Source organism: Calypte anna, chromosome Z (assembly GCF_003957555.1).
Source record: "Calypte anna isolate BGI_N300 chromosome Z, bCalAnn1_v1.p, whole genome shotgun sequence".
Taxonomy (NCBI): Eukaryota; Metazoa; Chordata; class Aves; order Apodiformes; family Trochilidae; genus Calypte; species Calypte anna.
Window position 1 is genome coordinate 68,396,070 of NC_044274.1, and position 23,302 is coordinate 68,419,371.

The window sequence follows — 23,302 nt, forward strand, 5'->3', positions numbered from 1 at the left end:
CATTAAAATTTAATGCATGGCATTTTCAGAAGGTGCTGCTATTAGCATAAAGTAAAAGCAAAATTTTCACTGTAAATACAAAGTACTAAAATACGTCAGACTCAATCCTGGGTACATCAGAATTCAAAAGAACCACAGTTTTGGGGTGATTCATAACAGGAAACTAAAAACACCTACAGTAGACCCTGATGGTCCTGCCCTCTTTCTATTGAGTATAGAAGGAGCGTAAACAACTAATTAGAAGAAGATATTTTAAGGTATTTATAAATTACATATGCAGATTTTATATATATGGTCTCAGCATCTGGTTATGTAGCCACAAACTTGGTGAAATATACAAAAAAGATCCGGGCTGCCTCTCTAGGCTCATGTGAGTTGTGCTCTACATGAGGCTGCCATAGAATTAAGCATGGTTACCCTCAATTTTCTCTTAATCCTTATTTTTTCTCAACATTTGGACACTTTCAGATGATATGTTGGTAGCACAAAGTACAACTGATACCACTGACACATTTTGTATATGCTGGTGAAATGTAGCACAAAGTCTACTTTCTATGAGTATTTTATAAGAAAAACTGAATTGAAGGTGGCTCTGGTTTAGCCTATAAATAAAAATTTTCATTTGATCACTTAGAAGCTTAAACATAGCAAAAAAATGATAGAAGAAGGGGATAAATAGGTCCTACAATGGCATGAGGGTTGGCAGATACAGATGGTTTTGTATGTGCATAAAAACAAGTGAAAAAATAATTGGGACATACTTTTCCCTTTGTTTTGAAACAAGAGATTTTGTGGTGTACAATAGGTGATGACATTAAGTAGAAAGAGAAGTCAACAGCAGCACTGAGACAATTGTTTTCCAATGGTGTTGATGAAAATTCCCAGTAATACTGTCTTGGTCTGGAGGCCAGATTGGCAGGAAAACAGCCAACCCAAATGTATTATATTACTGGCAATCATCACATTTGTAAACTCTGTAGAAATTTATTTAAGAATTTCTTTGCCAGTCATCAACAAACCTTATATCTTTTCCAGCAACTTTCTTTTCCCTAGTATTGTTTAGCTAATTCCATTATCCAAAATCAGCAAGAAAATCATTAGAATAAGACATTGCTTGTTGCTTCACTCTGCTATTTAAGGGAGGGTTGTTTTTCTTAAATCATCTAAGCTCAATGGTAACTGTATAAAAGACCTGTGGAAAATATGTCTCAAGTTTATCACTTGAGCACATCAAGCTGCAGAACCTTCCACTAGTTTTGCAGCAAAATACGAGCAAAGCAACCAGATGAAAGACATTTTGGCAGCAAGTGGACTGTTTTAAGGTTTCAGGAGAAGCTAGAAACATGAATCTGCTGCAGTGCTGCTGGTGACCTGAAGATAATAGACAGATATAAAAGAAACCTCAGCAGGCTTCCAAGGTGGGCATCTTTTTCATCCAGCTGTGCTCTGTAGAGATACAGCCTCCTAAAATCTCAACCATTTTTAAGATAAAATACTACCCATCCCAAGGTACAATTGAAAAGTTGGACCCAGGATCCCATGCAGAACAATTTATGTAAAGATGTCTGGAGGTCTGTGCATGTGGAGAAGAAAACTCAAGCTATCTGGACACAGCAAATGAACTGAGATACCTCAGGTCTAAGGAATATTGCAGAGGTTTCTAGAGTTGCAAAACAGAATTAAAGAAATTACTTGCTGAAGCACCAGACAAAAGACAAACAGTCAAAGGCTTTGAAGTATAAAGTGTTGCTGCCACTTTTATTAGATAGTGAGTGAGAGCTGGAAATCAATAGTGATGGATATGGCATCTACCAATCTATTAGAAACAAGAAAATATTTTAAACAACTAAAACTTAACTAACATTTAATAGAGAAAAGGAAGTTTAAGCTGCTGTCTTGATTTTGGAATTCATAACTGCAGAAAATTAGTTAAGTGAAAATGGATTTTGAGGGAAATGTCAATTCTTTTTCATGACAGTCTCATCTATCCCCATGCATAATGGGGATAAGCTGTTTACATGAGCAGTCACCAAGTATCTAAAGGACCAATAGGAATAATTTTCAATAATTTTTATAGCCTTAGTGCATAATTCTGGCCATATGGCAGGAAGTACTTTAACATTTCCTTTAATGTCAAAACACTGAAGAAATGGATAGAGGGGTAACTGGGTGGAATGAGAGCCCTGGACTGTATCCAGGAGAAGAAGCAGCATTCCCCAGATTGGCAAAGTGGTCTGGTCATGGTAGTTCAGCAAGAGATCCTGGGAAAACCCTGTGAACTGGCTTAAGTAAAATGATGCTGACCAGTGGAATGAGGGAAAGGGTCTGCTCTGAAGGAAAGTGAATTTTAATTTTTTCTTTCTTTTCCCGGTACTTATCTAATGCTAAATTTATATATTATCACAGGAAGAAAGCCATTAGGTTGTTTTGTTTAGGTTTTTTGATTTTAATTTTCACCTCTCCACCTCCCTCTAATTAATTATACTGTTATTCAGATAATTTCACAGAGATATCTCCAGAAGGAAGGGAATCTCTTAAGAAAAGTATTCAGAATCAGAGATTTTCTAGAACTGATTATTTGCATTAGTTTTGGTACCAAACCTGAATAGATACATTGTTTAGGATCACCAAACTGCATATATTTCACCTGTTAGTACATAGACACTAAAAAGACATGTTACCTAAATTAATGGAAGTTCCTATGCTATTAATTAGGCCAGGAAAATGACATGGCTTCTGCTGCATCATCTTTAAAAGAATAGGGGGAATGCCCTTTAATAGTCTCCTGTGGAAATTCAGACCCAGAATAAGACTAAGATGGAAAAGTATGATTTTGCTCATCCCTTCTTAACTTTTCCCCCACATTACAGAGATAATTTATTCCATTACTAATGATGGTCTTTGCTGTAAAGAAGTGTTATGAGAGGATCACTGGAGTTTGTAAGTGAGTAGAGTCTAAATCACAACAGATTTTCAACACTGGTAGAACCAGTAAGGTGAATATTCTTGAAAACCAGAATGCACAGTTTGTGTGTAGAACAACATAATACTTCATATTCATGTCCTGTGGAGCTAGGATATGGATGTAGAAATCCAGAACACTTTAAAGCAAAAAACCATACTTGTTAATGGCTGCATTTTAATCAAAATCATAGCTTCAGTGTTTTCTTTCTTGAGAGAAAACTGAGTTAAAAAACCCCAGCTCATGACAGAGAAAAAATTTATCTCTAGGGTTCATTCAAAAGTGCCATGAACCGCCCATAAGTAGCAAGTAGCACTCATGCACCTGATGCAAACATCCCCTCTCAGCAACCATTATCACAGCAGGATCTCTGAGATATGTGTCAGCAAACAAGCTTTTAAAGAGGAACAGCTGATAGCTACGGTGTTTGGCGATAGATCCTCCAGAAAAACCCTAAGTCAGAATAAGTCTGTTCAACTCATCCACATACTGCAACAAAACTACTACAATTTTAAAAAGCATTCAGTAGGCTTTTACTGAATTGTATAGGCTTTCTAGTGAAAATCATAAAAGATAAACCAAGTAAAGCATGTGGAGAAAATGCAAAAGGCATGGAAAACTATCTGTGAAAAACCATATTGTCTGGCTAACTACTTAAGCAAAATACAGAAATCTATATCTTATTTTAAGACCATTTCAACATACAATGGAATCCCTACTGGGATCATTCCTTATAGTACATAATTGCTGCAAAGAAAGGGCATAAGAACAAGTTACCTATCACATTCTTTTTCTGACAAATATGTTTTGACCAAACTATATGCAAGCAGGATGTTGATAAAATTGTAGTCAGTGTGTTAAAATGTTACAACGCAAGACTCCGCATTTTAAACAAAATGCAGCAAACAAGCAATGGATTAATTTAAATGGCAGGCATGTCTTTATTAGAGAATTGTTACCTAGTGTTGAAGCATGTGAGCCCATGTGTACTCACAGATTGAATTAAAGACAATCAGCTTATCGTGGAAGTTAATAACCAGTTTAAGCACTGGAAAATAAAAGTGGTTACAACGCCACTGGTTTTGCTTTTTTAATTTTTTTTTTCAAATAAGAAATGTTATTATACACTTTTGGAAAAATATCTTTTATTTTCTAACTTTCAGGAAAGTGTAAATTGTTACTGAGCTCATATCGTAGCCATATGACAAACTAAATAAAAGAGGAGTACTTCTTTGACCATATAGAAATATTATGCCTGATACTTCAAAGACTTGCAGAGACCATGCAAGTTGTCGGATCCAATTTGCAAGTTCAGATAGGTTCAAGTACACCAAGACTTAGAACAGCATGCAAAATTTTAGAATGTAAGAATTAACTCTGCATCCTCTTTCAATCTGTAGATAATTAAAAATCCGCTGTTACCCACAGCAGGAATGAAACACCACAGAATATTTCTGTGAGTTTCTGCACTCCCTTGGTTTCTTGGTATCACTGATGGGGCCAAATATGATACAACTGACTTAATTCTAGATGGAGAAACATTTTCGTCTTTTTCTCCACAGCAACAAAATCTATTTCCTCTAGAGAAGACTCTAACTGCTGTTTCAACAAGCTGCTCCAAAAATCTTTCAGCTATTTCAAAGTTAGACAAAGCAACTGCACCTTCCTTTCATTACCTATGTAAACTTGGAGAAAAGGTAGGAATTGTATTGCTAAATTGCTTTGCAACTGTAGGTAAAAAAGCTACTAGGTCATAATTTATATGTGAAAAAATTGCAAGGGGTTAGTAGCCATGTCTAATGCTATTGAGGCTATGCACAAAGAACTGCACTGCAAACTGGCAGCTAACTCAAGCCAGTGCTATTTTCTACAGTTCAAAAAATGTAAATATGTCAATGACTGGTCAAATAAGCTTCCATACCAGTGATTTATTGCAGTCTTTCACATTAGCATACTACCGACTTCCATAAATCATTCTAGGCTGCAAACAACTCCTGTGCACAGCTTTATAATGAATTCAAGTGCTGAATCAGTTGTGCTAGCTTCAGAGTGGTGTCAGAAGGTAATTTTGAGCAGTCTTAATTAGACAAAGATAATTTCAATTTTTCAAAGATAGTTTACTGGCCAGATTTGCCTGTGTGCACAAAGATGAAATAAATATGCTTTTCTAGGGAGCTTTTGAAGGATAGAATGTGAGAAAAAAAAAAAGATACTCTTGACAGAAGAGGAGAAGGCAGTAAAAAAAATATGCAACTACTATTTGTGCTCATTAGCAAAGGTTAATTCATGTCAACTGGGCAACTTGTACGGTCTGGCTAGTGGAGGTGGTTTTCCTGAGCAGGAGCTTTCTGCAACTGGGTTACCAAAGACATGAAGACCTGTGTGGGCTTTCAAAGCAGCATCATCTTCATGTGGCAGAGGTAGGATGGTTACACTCAGAAAGAAGCTGAAGCTGAAGGATATGAGTATAAGCCTAAGTCAGTCAACCTTACTCACACCTGAAACACAAAGAAGATAAATGTTTGGGGAAATGTGTGTGAAACTTACCTGCAGCCACTGTGACTGGTCGTTGTGGCCAGAGGTCCAGGCATTAACTTTGCCTTGCTTGTCCAGCCTGGCTTTCCTGGGCTCCCATGTGAACATGTCCATGTTGAGTGTTCGGAAAACACTGGAGGCAGTAATTTGGTAGTCCTGGATATGTCCTGATTTCATCCCCAGGGGTTCAGAGCAACCTGTAACAGCAAAATAAGGTCTGTGATAATATCTACTTATCTCTGTCAGAAGTGTAGATTTTTCTGTTATGGAAAAAACCCTAGTAATTCTCAAAGAAAAGGCTGAATAAAGACTGTTGTAGGAATGTGCCCACAAACAAACGAAAATAGCCAAATCAAGGCAATTTATTTCAACAGTACCTTGGAAGAATCAAAAAATAAAGAAGTATTTTATCCTGAAATAAATTTATGAAGGAAAAAAAAATAGAAAAGATGTGCATAAAGGGGCTGAGAGAAAGAAGGCTGTGGAGAGTCAGGAAAGGAGAATGTCTGGTTGGGTGGAGCCGTGTTTGATGGGTGCTTGAAGAAAATCTGAAAGATGGAGGCTGAAACCTAAAAAGAGGCAGTTTTCTCATTTTCTTTCATCCTCTGCTGTTAAAAACCTGCAGCTGTCCTGGAGTTTTCACTTCAAAAATTTAGTGATCCTAGTTAGCTCACTAGCTGACTTGACACAGTTATATTGCACATAACATTTCAACATACCCTAACTTGCTGAGTGAGAGGGCACCCAGGATCAAACATACCTGGTTTTGTGAGGAGTGCATCACCACTGTGAATGTACAGAATCTTGATTTTATGTGTCACTAAGAAGACACAGCTTTTCTACCTGATGCTCACATCTCATGTCTATAAACTGGTTCCTATTACTTAATTGTTTGCTGAGTTACCAGCTGTGTTTCTTAAAGCACACATATGAATTGTGAAGTCTTTCTTCCTAGGACCATGACCCAACTCAGCTGGTGTCTCTTGATAAGTCCAAAAGCACTGTGAGACCATTTAAAGCACCTTCAAAGTCTTTATTATTATCATTATTTCTTTTTTTCCCACTTTATTTGAGCTAGATATCAAAGCTGGTTCTGTTTTTCTTAAAACTCCATTTTCTCCACAGTACATTTACCTAGATTTAAAGACATGATTATTTTTTAGTTTCTTTGATATCATTAGCAATGATCTTTGGGTCAGATTCTACTTTTTTATTTCTCCAGTAGGTTAATACACAGAAATAATTGGAGTTATTAGGGATTGAAATCAGGAAGGAATAACCAGTGTCTTTGTGGGGGGTCCAACAGCAGGAGCAAATGCATGTTACTAGAGGCATATAATAATAATGTTGTCTTTAATATAGTAACTACTGTATTTAAAATTTGAAATACTGAGCTGTTCCTTTAATTTTTGAAAATGAACCAACATTTCAAACCTCATTTCCAGTGCACAAATGGAAATTGAAAGGTCTTGTCTGTAGAATGAACTACGTGGTTCAAAACAACAACATAACAATTTTCCCTGGAGTAGGAGGGAGCAATTGATAGCACAAATGAGAGAGACTCATCTGTTGCTCTTGAGGAGGACTTATTATTCAGTTCTGAAGTACCATTTCAAGATCAGGAGGGCTGTCAGCAGGAGCATTTCATCTGAGAAATCTGAAGGAGGTTCCTGACACAAAAGCATGGGTTGTCAAAACAGTTTTTGAGGGCTGGTCCAATCTGTCAAAAATAGTTCAGTTTTTTCTGAGTACTGTTATTGATTTATGAAACAGCAGATGTGTCTGCTTGTGTGTTTGTGCATGCATGCACACAATAAGGGGATTATACACTCTCCTTCCTTCTCCACTGCCCCCAAGGGTGGAGGAAGACAGTTGTTAAACATAGCTGGAGGGAATGAGAATAGCAGTGAGAACAAGAAAAGAACATGATGCACATGGGCAGCAAAACAATGCCTTAGAGTTGTGTCACAGAGAGCAACAGCAGACCTGGTCACTTCCCAGAACCTGTGGCATGAAGCTGTAATGACAGAAGGTAATGACTATTTTGACAGACAAGGTATAAGCTAGGGCACAAAAGAACACAATGGTCAAACTAGTACAAAACTTAGTGTCTGTAGATAGACATCCCTCATGGAAGTGTGTTTATAATAGTTTTCATGACTCCCTGGGACATCTTCACTGCACCATGTTTTCTCAAAATTTGCTTTGCAGTGTCTCTGCAAAAGGATTCGATGTCCCTTGCCATTTTTAGAAACTGTTGAAGTTAGCAAGATGCTTTGGATAGCACCATCTGTGACAACTGATACCAGATAACTGTATTTTTAATCCTATCTGGGAATAATTTTGCAGTTATTTCTTATTTGTCTAGCTCAATTAAACAGAAGCAGTGAAATAATGACTGTGGATTAGCATCTGCAGACTGAAAGAATGCATATGACAGTAATTTGCTGTTGGCTCTTTTGAGGGCACAATATTTTAATCTTCAGTCAGTGTCCTATACCGTGCCCCTCAACTATTTTCAAGAAAGCTCAGACCCTCAGAGGAAATATTAAATATCCGATGCAGTGGAGGCAAAACCAGAAATGGATCTGCATTAAAAGGTCTACACACATCTTGTCCTGCAGGATTCATGCAGTATTGGCAAAAGCAGCACAGGTCAATTGTTTGAGGGCAAAGGTGATTTTGCTTTGATTAATACTGTGATATTTTTCTTTTCTGAAAATATAAAGATTTAAAAAAAAAAATATTCCTATTAATGAATATAGGTTTCCTTTCCAGATTATATAGTGCTGAAGATGAACTGGGGGGGGGGCAATTTAGGATTACATGCAAATATTACAGTGTCGCAATTAATGTGAGTTTGTATGAATAGAACCCATAGGTATTGTTAGGATAAAGAAAGAGTTACCACAGAAAGCATGCCAAAATAAATAAATAAAAAAATAATAAAGGAAAATTACATGCTCAGAAGATGCTATAAGTCTCACAAAGGATGTTTACGTTCTGGGGACCATCATCCCTCTGTAATAAATAATTACTGGTACAAAATCAAAGTTTCAGTAATTCAGTGAACTGGTGCACAGCCACCAACAAACATGAGCACCAGCAATGTTTGGCACTGGCAGAGGCAGCTGCATGTAGATGTTTGAGTGTGTGAGTGAATTGCATTAGTGACTCCATTGTGTGAAAAGTTATCTGGTTTTAAGAGACAGAGCAGCTAGATGCTACTAACATTAATAACAACTTAATGAATAAAGACATTCTAATAAACAGGAGCTGTGATTACTCCAACATTAATTTGAAGGGTAGGAATTTATAGGACAGATATATGCAAAGCACAAGTAAGCCAGGAACACAAGACCATGAAAATTAATTCCAATTCCTAAGTTACTGATGGCTAATTCCCCAAGCATTGATCATGATTTTCAATAAGATCTGACCATGGGTGCTGATAAATAAAGCTATTTGTGAACCTATAACAGGTTATACTGGACTTTTGGCTGAAGTTTAACCTAAGAAATAATTAGTTTTTATGATAATAAGGTGCTGCAAGACAATCTTGTTTCTTTCAGTAGTGACTCTCTTCTCCACCACCAATGTTTGTTAGAGAAGCCAGACCTTTGAAAGCGCTTTTCTGTCTAACACCTGGAATTAAAGTGAATTAGTCTGTCATTATGTATAATTATACTCTTCTTTCAGTAAGATTAAAATTATTCTATTGAGCCTTGGCTGCCTGCAGTGCTGAGAAACTATGACCTTGAAATTGTTAAGAGACCAGCGATATGAATTCACTTCACTACCTTTCACAGTTCCTTGAGCAAAACAATTCCTGGTCATTCTGGCAAGGACTTACTCTAAATTGTGGTTCCAGAAATGGAAGACATAAAAAAAAATAAAATAATAAAAAAAATCTAATAGACTAAAGAAGCTAGACAGAAATTTCTATTTACTCTCAAGCCTATCTATATTGGAAAAGGGCTACAGTGAGATTAATGCATTAACTTTTCATTCCTGAATCTAGTTGTGATGCCACTAGAGGACTGAGAATTATTTGACTCCAGCTGTTTTGATACATCATTCGTGAACTGAGTGACTATTGTTTGTAGAGTAAGCAAGCAGCCACATAAAAATCATTCTTAAATGAATTCATTGGAGCGGTCCCACCGGTAAAATGTTGATCATTTGAAAAAGATAAAAAATTTACATGCTTTGTTGAATTTGTAAGGAAACATGGTCATTGCAAAGAGTGGCTAGAGGTCATTTATGAGCTATAGCTTCTGCTACTGCAAACCTTAAGAGGATTTATATTGGATACACTTGCTCATTTATTTTTTGCTGTGAGACACAATCCCTGGTTCTTTCAGAAAGCTACAAACCAAATCTAAACTGAAGTCCTGAGTAAAGCAATCCAGCAAAATGTATCTGATTGCACCTTGAGCGGTCCTCAGTGGCAGCTGAAGGACCTTGGTACCTCTAAGGGTGTAACACAGCAAATCCACGTGGTCACCCAGCAGCCAGGAGAAATGACTCAAGCCAGCTCTGAAGTTTGCTTCTGTGCAGCACTGCTCCAGCTCTCAGAAACTGTTTGCAGCTCTCAGTCTAGACTGTGCTGAGTGTAACTGTGAGTTAGAAACTTGCTTGTCTCACGGTCTGCTTGGTACATAACATAGTGGTTACTGATAGCTGTTGGTACTTATTAAAACCTCTATAAATGACCTTTCCTAGGTTGACCGTAATTGGAGGCCAATATGCACAATAAGATTTATAAAGTGTTATTAGGTTGCCACCACATTACCTTAATACTATAATTGTACTACTCCAAGCCACTATTGTCACATCATTTAGGTAAGTGCGGCTGCTTATTTAATTTACATAAAAAGAAAGGAATAACTCTCTGGATAAACTCAGGCCTACCAACTGCATTTCACCAGGAATAAACTGCCTCAGGTTAGACCTTAGGAACAAAAATGCTCTTGATGGATGACAGTGATGATGATGATGACTGAGATATGATGACTGCAGAAAACCCACCTGACAGTTCACACCCAAGGAGCTCCATTCTCAGTGTGCAGTGTCTTCTGCAAACCTGAGGATACAGCCGTATGTACTGTGACTTAATTGGAGGGGTGAAGGAATTAGCATATGGGGTGTTGTTGTCCACATTTCCACGAAAGATCTGTGATAAAATGACATAGTCATAAAAACATACAAGGAGCATTAGTGGGGGCTCTGTTTTCTGTATGTCAAAAATGTTTGTATTTTTCTTCTGAACATCTCTGTAGATTTGTCTGAATGCTTTTCCCCAAATAGATGTTGTTTTACCATTTCTAGCTCCCAACATCCAAGTTTTTAAGCAAAAGACACTGCCATTTTGTTGCATCAGCATGTTTGACACCTGCACTGAATCGAGTCCTATAATTTGTCACTCCAAGAAACTGAAGCTACTAATGCAACTAAATTGTCTTCTCTTCTCATTAGTGTATTAAATAGTCCCAATTCAATTTAGCCTCCATTTATTTATGCTGATTGACATATATTTTTTTCTTTACTACAATAACATGATCCAGCTCCCACTGAAGTGCACTGTAACCCTTCCATTGATTGCAGAGGGAGCTGAAATAAACCTATCAGCATTCTTCTAGTAAATCCTCACTTTAACCAGATAGGGTTGTTTTCTTCCTTCATATGTATCTCCACACAGTATTTTAATTTCCTAATAGAGAAGCTATGTCTAAGGCAGCAGAGTGCCTTAGTTCTATATTAATTTACAGAGTAAAGGGATTTTTGCCACTTGGTAGACACAACTCTGTAAAAAAATAAGTGGCATCTATAAACTGTAAACACATGCTTCCCACTGGATGATACTGTTTGTGCAGTACTGAGATTAGCATTGATGAGTGGATGCTGTGCTTTTAAGGGTTAACACTAATCTGCTGATGTAATAAACTAAATTGAAAATAGAGTAATGAGTAATTACTTGTAAACTAATTAAAATGAAAATCAGTTAAGTGTAATAAGCAGTATTATTCTAGCCTTGGGACATCGTATTTATACCACCATCAATTAAAGTATAAGAAATTCTTAGCAGACAGAAAATGATGGGGTGTTTTTCAGGGAAAAATAACCAGTCAACCTATACCATACTGTCAGACAATTATGCTTATCTACTAGAGAAACCTCATACCTCTGAAGGCAGCTAAACCAAAAGATGTACTAACATACAGATGACCCAGTCTCACCATGTCTTCATTTGTGCCTTTTACTTTGTACATTGCCCATGACTTCCCATCATTACTATATGCAATTTTGTAAGATTTCACATATTCTGGACTTCCGATCCTCTTGGCTCCTTGGGTTATAACTCCAGTGACTCTCATCTTCTTCTGCAAGTTTATCTGAAATAAACAGCAGGGTGTTGTCACTAAGCATTTTAAGGACAAAATTCTGATTCTGATTCTGGATTCTGATTCTGGATTTTTAAATGACAGTGGGAAAACAATGTAGCATTTAAACTACTGTCTTTAAATTTTCATTAATTCATTTTGTGTTTCATTAATTTTACATATGTATGGAAATAAAGTTGAACTAAATACTATGTATATGTCTTCAAGTATATGCATACACACATATAAAGACATATTGTTGACATATGGGTGTGAGGTTTTTTTTTGTTTTGTTTTGTTTTTTGCGTTACTAGGACATACAGGATATATAGGTTATACAGGATTATTAATATATATTTCCTTCTTAAAAAGTAAACGCAATATGTTGATAGTTTAGCAAAGGCTGAATCTTCTGTTTGTATTAGAAGCCAGTTTGCTATCCCATACAAAAGAGGTGGAGGTAAATTCAAATTAAATTATAGATCTTCTTCTATAGATTATAGATCTTCCCTATATTCTAAATGAAAATTCATATACTTAAACATCAAGGTTGAAACGCTCAATATCAAAATGTCGTTGAGTATCAATGTGTATGAACATTCCCTATGTACTTGTTTGAGTTGACCACAGTACCTTGAAGTATGAAAGAACATGCATGGAGAGTTCAATAAAATTCAGACAACCTTAATTTTGCTGTCTTCATTAATCTACAGTATGAGATAGGCAACTCTATTCTCACAAAATCCGGAGCAATATTCAAATCCAACAAAGCCAGCATCATTAACCTCAACCCTCCAATGAAGTCAACCATGAAACAAGTGCCCTCCCACCCTCTTGCTGGTAGGCAGCTGACGTGTGTAACTTTTGCACTAAATGAAGCTTAACAAAGTGCTGTCATATTGTGATAACTGCATGAAGTTGCAGGCAGATGTGTGGTAAAAGAGTTGAATGGAAATAATAGAGAGCAAAAAACTGGAACAATGTAAATAATACATTAAACTAGATGAGAACTGGCTACTTCCAAATGAATCTTATCTCTGCTCCCCAGTTAGTGGATCTGACCAAGTGCACTCCCTACTGTTTGGTATAGCAGCCTCACCAGAAGAATACAAGAAGTCTGAGTCAGATCAGATTTCTTCTGACCAAATACTTTAATCCCTTTAGTCTCAAGTATGGTCTCAAGATTTTCTCACACTGAGGCTGTAAAGTGATCAAATGTCTGGATTTCAGTATCTTACTGTGTACACCATGGGGAAGTGTAGAAGGAATTTTACTGTTGGATTTTTGATTGGTTGGTTGGGGAATTATTTGTAGTTTTTTAGGTTTTTGTGTTTTTTTAATTTGTTTTTTCATAGTGTCTAGGTATTTCTCTGCTACTTATCTCAAATAGTTGGGATTCTAATATTTTTCTTCTTCAGACAAACAAAATTTCAGTATAGTTTTACCATATTTGCCTCTGTAAGTAATTAGTAAGCACTCACACACTTCTAGAATACAGATTGTAATTTTAGAGTTTTAGACATATGGAGAGAGGAGAATATAAAAGATCAGATTCTTTTACAGGATTTTTCTCATATATACAAGGAAAATTCCAGAATGTTTGGAATTGCAATGGAGAGAATGGACTTGGACCAGGAATTTACACAGGTATAAACTAGAAGAGATTCTGATGATTTTACAGCCCTGGGAAATATATTTTTTCCTGCCATTTCAGGTTCCCCAGAGGAAAAAAAAAAAAACAAAACACACTTCCATTGTAAAAGCATCCAAAGACTACTGTCAGCCCTCTAACTACATTTTAAAATTTAGTTAACATAGAATAGTAAGCAGTCAGACATAAAGGTTTCTGGAAGTCTCTTATGTAGATGTAACTCTCTCTACAGAGTTTGAAAATATTAATAAACAAGCAAGTAGAACAGTTGCTTACAGATTTCCATAGTTGTTAATAAAAAAGGGAACACCATCTCCAAAAACAAGTTAGAAAGGACAGCCAGACAGAAACCAACCATTAGCTATTTGCTTTTTGCATAGCTTGGCTAGTTATCTTCACATTTCATTTTCTGGGAAAAGGAAGATACAGTACAACAGCAAATAATTTTTCTTTGATCCAGTTATAGAAACAACTAATATTCTTTTAGCTTCTTTCACAATTTTTCTGTTTTTCCAGATACTAATCAGGAGGGAATTTTTTCCCCTTGTTTAATTAGAGTGAGTAATTTCTAATATAACCAGGATTTAACCATGGGATACTAAATTCCCATATAGTCTTCTTTCCATGCCCCACTGTCCATCTCTAATGCACAACAAATCAACCTCTCACCTCAAGAAACAAAAATAGTGACCAGAGAAACCACCCAAAAGTAATCTGCCCAAGTATTTAGTACTATGGTAGAAATTCAGTCTTGAAAAAAATTAATTCTGAATGGAGAGAAGATTTGGTTAGCTAATAATAAAAATGAAATAAAACCAATTTAATTTTTAATTACTCATTTAATATTCACACTGGTCAGCCTGTGTTCCTTGGGTTTCAGGAGGTGAGAAACCTGCCTTTGTTCTCTTATTTACAAGTCTGGTCTATACCCTTATCTGTATTTCTGTATAAGCTATACAATTTTATTTACTTCTCTATTTTAACAGATAGAATCTTTCCTTTTAGAGTCCTTCTTAATCACCATGCTCTGAGTCAGAAACTGAGCTTTGGATTTAAGCAGTATTTAGCTTGATATAACACAGGAAATAAAAACAGGATACTGTGTTTTGCAATTAGGTCTACATACTCTGTCAATATTTGGGGGAAAAGACCAATAAAAAAGGAGAAAAACTGCTTTCAGATCCTGCAGCTTTCTTACAAAATCCCCGTGAGGCTAAGGTCATGCTCTCTGTAGTTCCTTTCAGCTCATATGGATACACCAGGAATTAATTGGTCCATTGTGTCTGGGTTCTTTTATGTGTTTTATATTTTTCAAGTCAGAGCTTAACAAAAGTCAAAATATTGCAGCAGTGCAATGATTATAATGAAGGGAATGTGAAATCTTTCTTACTTAATGTACTTCAGTAAAAAGCAAAGTTCCCAATGTGAAATGTGAACTATCTCTCTTAGCACTAAAAGAATGTTCAGAAGTATTTTTCTGCAGCAATTGTGAAGATAAACAGCTTAAGAAGCTCTGCTTTGTGGATTCACATCTAGAACAGAATTTTATATGTTCTAATTACATGAGCAGATGTGTTTAAAAACAAACAGGTGAAAGTCATTAGGTTAGGTGCGAGAATTTAAGACATCTTTTTTAAAAAAGGTAATAGCTTATTCAGTTATAAGGGACTGCCTGTAATTACCTAGATTCACCGGAAAAAATCAAGGATGATTGAAGATCAATAGTATTTTTAGGGATTTACCCCAGTAATTTAAGTATCAATGCATGATAAATACCTGGTAAAAAGAAGCTACTTGTGTAGAAATATGAAGAAACTGCTTAGACAGAAAAAAAGGGACTGATCAGTTCCAACAGCCCTACTTAAGTCTAAAGTTATTTGGAGAGTATCTGATTAAGGCTTTATGTAGACCCTGTCCATAGAGCTATGTGCAGCCCTAGCTCTGAGTTCTAGCCCTAGCCCTCTGAGGGCTTCTGAGTTCATCAGCTTCTATAGGACCCAGTTCACCCAAACTGCATCAGGCATTTGGTTCTCAGGGTAACAAGCAGATACAAACCTGCCTGTTGCCTTATATCCTCATGATATGAAATGTTTTATTTTGGGTGAGGTGCTGTTTAACATCTACAGATAATTGTAGAGCCTGATGGTCACCAGTGCAAGATCACCAGTGATGTGAAGATTGGAGGCAGCCAAGGCTGCAGTGAACATGCACTGGTGGAGTTCACAGTCCTAAGGAAAATAAGCCAGTTGAGGATCACAGTCAGAACTCTGAATTTTAGGAAAGCAGACTTCCAGCTCTTCGAGGACTTAGTCTAAAGGTCGCCCTGGGAAATGGTCCCCAGGGACAAGGCAGCAGAACAGAGATGGCAGATTTTTAAGGATACTTTCAAAAGAGCACAAGAGCTCTCCATTCTTAGGTGTAAGAAGCCAAGCAAGGAAGGGAGGAGACCACCATGGCTCAGTCAAGACCTGATAACCAAACTAAAAGGCAAGAAGGAACTGCACAGGCAGCTCAAGCTGGGGAAGAATATTTTGGGAAGAATATAGGGACACTGCCCGGTTGTATAGGGATGAGGTCAGAAAGGCAAAGGTGGAGACAGAGATGAATTTAGCAAGGGATGTAAAGAACAAGAAAGGCTTCTGGAGGTTTGTCAGCCAGAAAAGGAAGACTAAAGAAAATGTGTCATACCTGAAGAGCAAGAACAGCAAAAAAATAACAACAGATGAGGAAAATGCTGAGGTTCCCAACAGCTTTTTTGACCTGGTCTTCCTGTTGAGCTCTCTCCTTGCATCTGGCAAGTTGGTGAACCATGAGATGGTGTGAAGTGGGACAAAGTCCTTCCCAATGCTAGTGAAGTAGTCACCTGAGGAACCTGAGTATACATAAGGCTATGGGACCTGATGAAATATATCCCATAGTTGTGCGGGAAGTATCTGATTTAGTCACCAAGCCACTTTCTGTGATACCTGAAAAGTCATGGCAGTTAGGTGAAGTCCCCAGTGACAGGAAGAAGGACATATTACACCAATTTTAAAAAGTGTAGAAAGGAGGATCCTGAAAACTACGGACCTATCAGCCTCATGCCCATGCCTAGGAATACCATGGAAAAGATCAGAAGTTCAGATAAGGCACATGGAGGATAGGGACGTGATTTGAGATAGCCAGCATGGCTTTACCAAAGGCAAGTCCTGCCTGATCAACCTAGTGGCTTTTCACCAGAATAAATCAAAATATTCCCCTCCTTTTTTATTTGGAGTAGGTGTTAGCAAAAACACCACAAATATTTCATACAGAACAAGTTTGTGTGAGGTTTATCTTCAGTGCAAGCTTCCAAGAAATCCTCAAATTAAAGTCTTCCCAAAACAGTCCTTAAGACTGTAAATGTAGTTTAACATGAGCCTTCATTCACAAATAGAAATACAGTTCATGGAAGACTATAGTGTTTACCTGTTTCAGCTATGAGACAAAACAGCATTGCTATAAATAATTCTCCATCTTTTCTGGCACAAACTATGTGAATTTTTACAAATGCTATTACTCGTAAAAAACAGGGTTGAATAAGGGATCAAAGTTATACTGACATTCAAAGATTTATTACAGCAAGCCTTCCCTGCTGATTTCATGTTTTTAAAGGATTGAAATTTAATTTTTTTGTCTTCTTTTAAAAGTCATAATTCTGATAAAGCGAGATAGAAAGCACCCACAGTGACATTTTCTGATGAAAAATAGGGACACTCGCCAGGCGAAATGTTTGCCATAAATTCAGGAAAGGAGCAACCTGACATGATTCCCTCAATACTGGGAAATTTAAGGGAGCCTGAAAGATCCCTCCCATGTTTCTTTTCCCATCTTCAAGTCCCAGATGCTCTGAACACAACTGAACATCACTGTTTCACCCTGCTGTTACCTCAAGGGCAAGGGGCTGCAGAGCAGGACTTGGCATGTGATGAGGTTCAGGAAGGTTGGAGCAGGTCAATTACTACTATCTTCCTTTTTGCAAAGCATCTCTGGCACCTCGATATAAGGTGCTCATATGTCTTTCTAGCCCATCTGTGGCTTTTTGTTTCTCTCCTAATCAGCACTGTCAGCAAATATGCTCCAGATTTAGTTGAGGGCATTAGTGCAGTCAGCACAGCAGTACGGAATGTGTTTTAACTTGGATCCAGATTAGGTAACACAGTGATTTATTCACAATATCAGTCCAGCTGTTGCTGCCACTCTGGAAGGGATTTATTACATGAGGAAAAGCCAACATGTTTTATCTTAAAACCATGGTGATCTAGGAGAACTAACATGGTCATTTGTTATAGTTCACTTTACATATAATAATTCCTAACACAATTGTGTCATATTACCTTGCAAATAAAATATTTAAATACTCAGCTATTTCTGATCCTAGAACTTTTCTGTTTCACGTGCATGGATGCAGACCCAGCCAACCCAACTTTGCTGTTAAATTCTCTGCAAACTCAGCCTCCTGATACTGATGTTTCCAGAGTGCTTTGCCAGTCTATCATACTGTAAGGCAAAACCAAGCATCCCTCAAGTCTTCCCTGTATTCACTTATAGGTTAGACCCAGCCAACCATCTAAAAGCAAATCACCACCTTTGCCATCTTCAGTTATATTATTTATAAGCTTCAAATTTGGCAAACTGAATCAGAGAATAAAATCAGCTCACTAATGCAATTTACCTTTCTTTGAAAAGATCATAGAATGGTTTGGTTTGCAAGGCACCTTAGAGGTCATCTAGTTTGAACCTCCTTGCCATGGGCAGGAACACCTCCCACTAGACCAGGCTGCTCCATGTCCCATCCAGCCTGGCTTTAATCATTTCCAGGGATGGAGCAGCCACAGCTGCTCTGGAGCAACCTGGGCAGAGTCTCACCACCCTCACAGTAAAGTATTTCTTCACAATGTCTAACCTAAATTTACTCTCTTTCCTTGTTCCCCCGTGTCCCATCACTCCATGCCCTTGTAAAAATCCTTCCCTAGACCTTCTGTAGGTCCCCCCTTCAGTATCAGATCATATTTTAAACCCTACTTGTATGGAAAACATTAATAAACCAATGGTTTGGCCCATGTAGTGCTAATATGGAGGAGCATATGGTATGAATATTGCCAAAAAGCACTCATTTTATTTGGCTTTTGTTGAGAATATTTACCTTATGCTTTAGAGGTTTACATGATTAGAGAGTATGAAAACTTCCTTGGTCTGTTTCTTGTTCTTACTAAGTCATTATTTTATGTTGGTCGTTATGAACACAGTTAGATATGAATTATTAAAATTCCATTATGTTTGGACTGTCGTCTCAAGAGGCCCCTAATCAATCTATCAGTGTTCAGAGTTTTGTAGCCCTGCAAAATTCCAAGTAATTTACAAAGTATTGATTAAATGGGTATTAATTATCTGCAATTTAAGATTAGCTAAGGAACACTGAGATTGTTCACTGCTATTATTCATGCCTTCATATACCTTGAACTTGGGAATACTCCTGTCTTTTTCTTGATCATAAAACAAGAGAGTCATTAGGATTGGAAAAGACCTCTAAGATGACCAAGCATAACCATCCACCCTGCAGACCCTGAACCACTAAACCATCCCCTGTAGCACCTCATTTACCCATCTTTTGAACACCTTGAGGAAATGTGCCTCCACCACCACCCTGGGCAGCCTGTTCCAATGCCTCAGAACTCTTTCTCTGAAGAAATTTCTTCTGATACCCAACCTGACCCTATTTCCTCTTGTTCTGTCATTGGTTACCAGGGAGAAGAGGCCAACATCTCACTACAGACTCCTTTGAGGTAGTTGTAGACAGCAATAAGGTCTCTCCTCAGCCTCCTCTTCTACAAGCAGAACAGCCCCATTTCCTCATAGGACCTGTTCTCCAACTTCAATGTCCTTCTTATTATCCAGAACCCAAAACTGTACACAGTACTCAAGGTGCAGCCTCACTAAGGCTGAGTACAAGGGCAGGATCACCTCCCTGGTCCTGCTGGTCATACTGTTCCTGATGGTGTTGGCCTTCTTGGCCACCTGGGCACACTGCCATCTTATCTTCAGCCAGCTCTCAATCAACTCCCCCATGTCCCTCTCTGCTGGGCAGCTCTCCTGCTGCTCCTCCCCAAGCCTGTATCACTGGTGGGGGTTGTTGCGGCCAAAGGGTAGGACCCAATATTTGACCTTATTGAAACTTACAAAATTAACCTTGTCCCATTGATCAAACCTGTCTAGATCCCTCTGCAGAGCCTCTCTACCCTCAGGCAGATCATCACTCCCACACAATTTAGCGTCATCTGCAAGTTTACTGAGGGTGCACTCTGTTCCCTCATTCAAATCATCAATAAAGATATTAAACAGGAGTGGTCCCAGCACTGAGCTCTGAGGAACACCACTTGTGATCATCTGCCAACTAGATCTTAGGCCTGATATTATTAATCCAACTGGATTAAATGCCATGATAATTCTTCCCAGAAAGAACTTAACCAAAATATCTAGAATACTTCTGACTATGAGTCAAAGAATCCATAAAAAAAAATGTCAGAGAAAAAGTCAGTATATATGTCTACTTGTTAAATAGATTTGACTGAGTCAGAGAGGCCCTGCAGAGGAATCTAGTCAGATTAGAGTGCTGGGAAATGGCCAGTGGTATGAAGTTTAAGGAGAAATGCTGGATCTTGCACCTGGGACACAGTAGCTGTGGATATTCATACACCCTGAGGAGTGAGAGGCTGGAGACCAGCCCTGCAGAAAGGGATGTTTCTGGTTGACAGCAAGTTGAACATGAGCCAACAGTGTGCCCTGGCAGCCAGGAGGGACAACTGAGGGACAAGGGAGGGGATTGTCTCACTTTACTCTGCACTGCTGCATCCCCATCAGGACTTTAAATTTTCCTGGCACTGAGATCCCTACTGGAATTTTGCAAGCATTGAACATTCCCAGCTGATCTTTAGCACATGGGGGAAACTAAAGCTACTTGGTTCCTCCACCAGAGTAAACCCAGGAAGTGATAAGTGTTATCAAATGGAGCACAAACAACCTGTGCAGGGAGCAATTAACCATAGCTCACTACTTTATTTTTCTTTTTATGCAGCTTATCTACAGAAATAATAACAACTGAAAAGGAAGGGGAGGATTTTACTGAATGGTAAAACCATGTCCTCCAGGACATGATCATTGAGGGCTTTGCAATGGATAGACTTGTATTCTTGCCTATGTCAACCCTGGGAGATGCTGCAAATCCCACAGTTCAAACCAGGTCTGGATTTTTTGCAAGGAGTCACAAGCAACACAGAAGATGTGTGATTGTGGGCTCCTCGTCAGTACGCATTTCTCATCCTATCACACTTTAGCTACTCTTCCTCTATCAGTATGAAAATGCAGATCAGTAATGAACCACACAATATAATACACATCTTTATTAACTTTCTTCCTATGTCAAGGTTCTCCTAGTCATGTATACCTACAGAAATTTTTATTTTCAAATAAGCCTACCAGCCACAGCTGGTTTTATGCTACCTACCATGTTAGCCATGCCAGCCTTTTGCTCTTCCCACAGAGAAACTAAATCATACGGAAGTTCAAGATGTAACTAAGACTTCTGACTGATTTGGTAATTAGGGAAACTGTTAGAATGTGTTGATATTAATGACAAAATTTGTGGGAGAAAGACAAATGGGAAAACAGGAATATGTGAAAGCAATCCTGCCCACGTATTGTTATCTTTGAGAATAATCTGTTAGTTGTTATGAGATTGGTTGTGTAGGGAGAGAGGCCAAGGCTTTTAGATGGCCACAAGTGGAATAAAGAGGCAGATTAGTAAACACATAGCTGACAGATGGCTTTGTGACTGATGAAAATATCATCCATTCAAATGATTTCTCTACCTGCAGATGCTGTTACAGAAAATGAAAAGGTGGCTCCAATGATTAATTCCTCCAGAGCCTTAAGAAATTAGCTGAATATTGGTTGAATCATAACAAACACACTCAAAACATATTTTTCTCTATGTCTTGAAATGAATCAATAGAAAAAAGTGCTGATATACAAACACAAAATGTTACCCGTCGATGAGACTGTTCAGTCATTTTAATTATCTCTGCATTTATCCTTAAAACACTTTTTCCTTCTCCAAAAGCTGATAGGTGGTAGATTAGATTAAAAACATTAAAAGTTGCTTGATTCTGTAATAGACAAAGAAAAAGCCTCAAGAGTTGAAAAGTCTCACTGAAAAACTCCAGACCTGAACTAGGTCTCTTTATCTTGATGACTGATGGAATGAGAAGTTTAAGAGTGCAAGTGGGAAATTAAAACCTATTTTTCAGTCCACAGAATTGAGGTATCACTGAAATTAGATATGACAAGAACATGCCACCATATCCAGGGAGGTCAAGGAGTATGAGTTTACTTTAGCCCTTGTTTTCTGCCATACTATTATAGTGCTGTTTACTTCCCAGACTTCCAACAGCCTATATAAAAAATTAATTTTTCCCCACTCTCTGTAAAATTGCAGAGAAATACAGAGATGCAGTCATGGACTATCTTGCTTCTCTACAGCTACACCTGTACCAAGATTTTGCCTCTGTTTTCACACTGCAGATTGCTCTGCATATGAAGCACACATTTGGAACAATACCCATATCAATTCAGCATACATGTACTGCTCCAGGACCACTAACACAGAGGTAACTAATTACATGACCCAGTACAATGGGGAAAAAAAAAAAAAAACCAACAAAAAATTGATTTCACTTTTTCTTGAACCTTATTTTCTGAACATCAGCTTCAATGACCTAACTTGTAACAGCAAGTTTCAAGACTGATCTTGAGATCAGTCCTAGTAGAAGTCTAACTACAAGTGAGGATTGTTTGCTTTGCTGTTTTTAAAACTGAGTGATCAAAACATACATAACTTGTTCAACTATCGCACACTACTCTAGTATCCATCATGCAGACAGTAAGATGCTTTCTATCATTTCTGAGAAGTAATGGAAGTCTGATGAAATTCTCACTTGCTGGAATAGGAAGAAATGAAAAAAAGGAAGACTTCAGGAATTACAGGCCAGTTCATCTCACCTCTGTGCCCAGCAAGAACACGGATCCTCTGGAGGCTCTGCTAAGGCACAGGGAAGTGTGGAGGTGGTTGGTGGCAATAAGCATGGCATCGCATACAGCAAACTTAGTGGCAAAATTGAGAAATTTGGGCTAGTGGAAAGTGTCACAGAGGTTTGAACTAAATAATCTTTAAGGTCCATCCCAGGTTGAACCATTCAATGATTCTACAATTCTATGATCTTATGCATTTAGGCACTGTCCTTCCTACAGGAGTAAATTACACACAGGTGCTGGGGCACCTCCACATGAAACATATTATTGATGCAAGAAGCCAGGCACACGTTTCCTCATTTCAGTGTGCCACACTTGCTGGTTTCATGATTTTTAATGTCAGGACAATTAAGTGTGAGGAACTAGTAAGTCAGAATATGTGACAATACATTTAAAAGTACTGTTACTTCACTTGTTCTGACATATTACATGGAGTAAGTAAGGGAAGGTGGCATGCAGGCTGACATAGCATGTTATGGATAGTGATTATAACATCAATAAGTTTCTGTTGCCACAGGGATGCTCACTCTGAAATGACTGCTTTTGTGCACCTGAAAACTCAATCAAAAGTTGTTCAAATTTGTGTGGGTGTATAAGATGACATCAAATAGATACTAAGTTATGGGACATAGGGGAGTATCTGGGTAATTACACAGAGAAACAGAC

At 37.9% G+C, this 23,302-nt stretch overlaps 1 protein-coding gene across 1 annotated transcript in view; it reads right to left on the reverse strand.

The window, feature by feature from the left end:
- EDIL3 (EGF like repeats and discoidin domains 3) overlaps nucleotides 1-23,302 on the reverse strand; it is a 227,730-nt gene that overhangs the window by 23,072 nt on the left and 181,356 nt on the right. Inside the window, exons 7-9 of the mRNA XM_030467107.1 lie at nucleotides 11,737-11,892; nucleotides 10,529-10,673; nucleotides 5,510-5,694 (exon numbers count right to left, since the gene is read on the reverse strand). Of these exons, the coding sequence (XP_030322967.1) occupies nucleotides 5,510-5,694; nucleotides 10,529-10,673; nucleotides 11,737-11,892 (486 nt within the window). The remainder of the gene's footprint in view (nucleotides 1-5,509; nucleotides 5,695-10,528; nucleotides 10,674-11,736; nucleotides 11,893-23,302) is intronic.